This window comes from Cibotium barometz, chromosome 2, assembly GCF_041138505.1.
Source record: "Cibotium barometz isolate CiBa-2024 chromosome 2, ASM4113850v1, whole genome shotgun sequence".
Taxonomy (NCBI): Eukaryota; Viridiplantae; Streptophyta; class Polypodiopsida; order Cyatheales; family Cibotiaceae; genus Cibotium; species Cibotium barometz.
Window position 1 is genome coordinate 52,220,514 of NC_141047.1, and position 4,671 is coordinate 52,225,184.

The 4,671-nt window shown below is 41.5% G+C and overlaps 1 protein-coding gene across 2 annotated transcripts; it reads left to right on the forward strand.

Moving 5' to 3' along the window:
- Positions 1–1,685: 1,685 nt before the first annotated feature.
- Positions 1,686–4,468, forward strand: LOC147641214 (putative protein phosphatase 2C 57). 2 transcript variants are annotated; one of them, XM_086819202.1, is made up of 6 exons: positions 1,686–1,825; positions 2,053–2,185; positions 2,321–2,649; positions 3,112–3,312; positions 3,558–3,769; positions 3,865–4,468. In XM_086819202.1, exons 3-6 carry the CDS (start codon positions 2,443–2,445, stop codon positions 4,421–4,423), a joined length of 1,179 nt encoding a protein of 392 aa, XP_086675328.1. In that variant the 5' UTR covers positions 1,686–1,825; positions 2,053–2,185; positions 2,321–2,442; the 3' UTR covers positions 4,424–4,468. The 2 variants fall into 2 exon arrangements, with proteins under 2 accessions (XP_086675328.1, XP_086675337.1); XM_086819211.1 differs by having other exon boundaries at positions 1,721–1,825; positions 2,022–2,185.
- Positions 4,469–4,671: the final 203 nt, after the last annotated feature.

The following is a 4,671-nucleotide window of genomic DNA, read 5'->3' on the forward strand; positions in this document are numbered from 1 at the left end:
GTTTTAACACTATCACTTGTAATTCATAAGCTTCAACATGGGTAGTAGGAGCATAGTTTTTACTGCCACCTATGTGAGGATGAACACTTGCTCTAGCACACCTTTTTCATAATAATTCAACTTAGAATTCCTAAAGGTCACATGTTAATACATGAACACATGTTCTCATACTGTAGTTAAGAATGTGGTAGTTAGCCTTTTAAGAATATTATATAAGACAAGCTACATCAAAGAGTAAACATACTAGTGATTTTTATATTTAAATAGGAATGAAAATTTTATTGGAATAGCAAGAGGGCAAGCAAGAATAATGCCACACATACACACACTTCATGTGCGTTGATTGCAATGATAATCACATTGATGTGCAAGCAAGTAGTAACGGCACCTTTGTATCTTTTCATGTAATTTTTTATCACACTATATGTGAATGGAACAAATTGTACATCTTAATGATTGATTTTCTAGTATTGTATGGAGTTTCAGATGTTGGGATTCAACTTTAGCCACTTTATTCACTCCATCATGTTGGCATACCAATGAATTATACATCTTAATAATTGGTTTTCTAGTAATGTATGGAGTTTACCATGTTGTCACTCCGCTTTTAGACACTTTCGTACTAATGGTTAGTGTATCATTGTGGATATATAATTGACATGCTTTTATTGTAGAGATTATTGTTGTCCCAAAATCACTTCATGATCCTTCTGATGAAGGAATGGTTAAAGGAAATTTGATGAAATGACAAGTTTATGTGAAACTTGACTTCCCTTACTTTTTGCCTAGCATGTGCTGTAAATGCTTAGCTTTATACATGAATGTTTAAAGATTATTCATGACCAAGGCCACTATGTACTTTTGCACCAAACATAACTTACTTTCAAAAGGTGTCCAACTGCATGTATGCATGTGACACTTAAGAATGTTAGAAAAGAGGTAAGGTCAAATTGTTAACATCCATTGTTGGCACTTGAGTTAAGCACTTGTTTACATGAGATGCTATGAATTAGGCTTTTGATATTAAATTTATTTGCTATGGTTTAATGGAGTTCATGTGAACTTAGCATAACAAAAGTTAGGGAGACTCACAATAACACATACCATCACTAACATTGTGATTAGATACGGACCCATCATCCTATGAACCTCTTACATCAATCCTTCCCACCACTTTGGGAACTATTTGTTATGCCAACCTTACACCAATCCTCCTGAAGAGGTGATGGTTATTTTGAACAAATACTTTCATCCATGGTCTAGCTCCACTGTTTATGTTAAAGAGAACCTACTGTTGTTCGGACCTTGATGCACCCAATGGTATTGATTGTATGACAGCTTTTGAACAGTTTTACAGGAACAGTTAACAGGTAATATAAATAATTATTATTGATCCCAAAAAAAGGAACCTACCATCGTTCGGACCTTGACGCACCTGATGGCACATAAATAATTATTATTGATCCCCCAAAAAAAAGGAACCTACCATCGTTCGGACCTTGACACACCTGATGGCACATAAATGAAGTCCAAATTTTACATGCACTTGTGTATTATGTCGCTTTCACACGGGAGGGGATGGTGGGCGGTTAGCAAATAATTTATTAAATTATATTTGCAAGTTGTCATAATAATAATAATAATAATAATAAAAGTGTAGTACAAATATCAAAATGTGTGCTTGACGTTTCTCGAGGGTCGGTCATATGGTTTTTACTTACTTACACATAGCTTGCTTACGAAGTTACGAAAGCATTAATAGCTGCGAGGAAGAAAGGGAGGCACCCACTTCACAGACCAACACAGCGACACGGTGCAGACACAGGTTAGTAAAGTACATCGTATGCCGTCTCAAGCCCTCGGAATTCGATGCGTTTTCTATGATTTGCTTCAAAAGGGCGCTTCAATTTCTTCGAATTGAGTTTTGGGTTCTCTCTGTGCTTCCATTTTTGGGTTTTTGCCTTCCATGTCTAACAGGGATTCCGTAGTAATCTGAGTTAGGGAATTGTCATCTTTAGCAGGACAAACCCTAGAGTTCTCTGCCTTTTGCAGGGAGATTTTGTGGGCGATCCGCTTTTTTGTAATTTCCAAAGGAAAAACTCGAAGCGTTGGGATAGCTTGTTGTGGGCGGTTTAGCTGTCGGAGGATCAGAAGAGAAGCTTTTGTGGGCAGTAAGAATCTACAGGCAAGCTTGTGGAATCCCTTTGTGGGCAGTAGGAATCTGAAGAAACGCCTTTGTGTGCAGTAATGGAAACCTTTGGGCATTAATGTTTCCCCCTTTTTACACTAAACAACGTTTTTGTTTCTGTGTTTTCCTCAGGGGCTTCAAGTAGGCCATTGGCTTTCTGTTGATGCCATACGGCATCACGGAAACAAGCGCTCCTCTGGAATCTAGGTTAAAGGTAGCCACACACCACTTCATGCACATCAGGAATCTACTGAATGGCAGCCGGTACCGAAGTAACTCAGCCTGTAAGTGCCATAGACGGGGCACCGTACAAGGATGTGCCATTGGATACATGCTGCAGAGGCATGGAGAAAGGCATTGTGGGGGATGACAGCACGTGCCAGTCTCTGACTGGCAAGTTGCAAATTGGCTACCTGGGCACCACCATGCAGGAGCATGGCTTTCCTGTGGATCACGACAAGGTAAGGTCTTTTTATATTGTTCTAGGTCCTGGCTGCAGAATTGCCCAAGCTTTGCGGCAGCAGCAGGTTGGATTTTGACTCATGTTCTCGTGAGAGTAGTAGTACAGATCTTGGTTTTGGGGGGGTGGGGGGAGGTGGCATCACTACTGCGCAATTGTTTCATTTAAGGGAGCATAGATGCCGGTTTTCCTGGCTTGAGGAGTATTGTTGTTTTTGAGGAGGCTGGTGTGATTCTTGGAATCGAGGTGCTCAGCTGGATAGAGAATTGGTGTTAAGACTCTGGGAACTATGGGGTTCTATTACGTGGTAGTGATCTTGGGGCTGGTCTCATTTTAATGGTGTGATGTGTCATCATCTTGATAGCGTAAGTTTCAGCATGTTGCCAGCTTATCTTTGACCGGATGAAATGTGATTTTAATCTGAAGCAGTTAAGATCTCAGAGCATGGTCTCTTTTTATGCAGGTTGATTCATGTCAGCTGGATTCATGTTCTTCCTTCTCCAACACTCCTGCTGTGGTTGGGTTCAGGCCTGTTACTCGTTCAGGGGTGTGCTTTGATGTTGGCTCACGGCGAGTGATGGAAGATGAGCATGTACGAATTGATGACTTAGTGGATCATTTGGGCTTGGTAACCATTGGGAAGGGGCCTAAATCTTGTTATGGGGTAAGAGCATTGAGTTTCTTGCCCTGAGCTATTACCATTTTGAATGTTTAACTGAAAATTTCTTCAAGAGTTGTGTAACTTTTCATGACATCAAGTTGTAGGGTAAGGTGTGTTTTCTTTCATGATAAATTGATGCGCTTATTGTAGGATCAAATGCTTTGTTCTCAATGTGGCAGTGCGCTGATGTTCATTGTTATGGCCCATGAATATGTATGCCTGATGTACTATGCTTTTTTCTAAAGCAGGTCTTTGATGGGCATGGTGGGAAAGATGCTGCGCAGTTTGCCAGGGACAAGTTACTGAAATTCATTTTACAAGATGTGTCGTTTCCATCTGCGATAGAGGAGGCTGTGCATCATGGGTTTTTGGAGACGGATAAAGCATTTGCAGAAGCTTGTAGTGTGGACAACCGTCTATCCTCTGGCACGACAGCTATAATGGTTTTAGTCCTTGGAAGGTTCAGACTCTCCTTTCTTCAACATAGCTTTGTGAGATTCTGTTAATTTTTGACTTGCCATATCTGAAACCGTGCCTTCTGGTGAATTCTGGCAGAAAAGTTCTTGTTGCAAATGCTGGAGACTGCAGGGCCGTTCTCTGCCGTCGAGGAAAGGCAGTCGACATGTCGAGGGATCACAAGCCATGGTGTCTGGAGGAAAAAAGCCGTATCGAGGCTTTGGGAGGATTTGTAGATGACGGCTACCTGAATGGGCAGCTTAGTGTTGCAAGATCTCTTGGAGACTGGCACATGGAGGGGCTGAAGGGTGCTGGATGCCCCCTCAGTGCAGAGCCAGAAGTCAAGCAAATTCTTCTTACAGAGGACGACGAGTTTTTGATAATCGGCTGTGATGGATTCTGGGATGTCTTCTCAAGTCAGCTTGCAGTAGACTTTGCTCGGAGGAGACTTCAACAACATAATGATCCAGAGCAATGTTGTCGGGAGCTGGTAGCCGAGGCACTGCGTAGAGACACCTCTGACAACTTGACCGTGGTGGTAGTATGCTTCCAGGTCAACCCTCCTCCCAGGCTGACCACAAACGTTTTAGTCAGGAAAAGCATATCTTCACAAGGCTTACGCAATCTGCAGGATGTACTGGATAGTATTCTTGACTAGACATATCTAATTCTTAACTTGAGAATAAAGCTACTGTTTGGTATCTGACCATTGTTGAACATAAGCTTTTTGAATAAGAGCTGGGGTTATTAATCTAGAGAGAGAGAGAGACAGAGAGAGAGAGAGAGAGAGAGAGAGAGAGAGAGAGAGAGTGCTGAATAGAGATGGGAGTATGGTTTTATTTTAATTCTGAAGGTGTACCTTGTCAAAAGGGTGATTTCATGAGAGGAAGACAGTTTAGGGTTCAT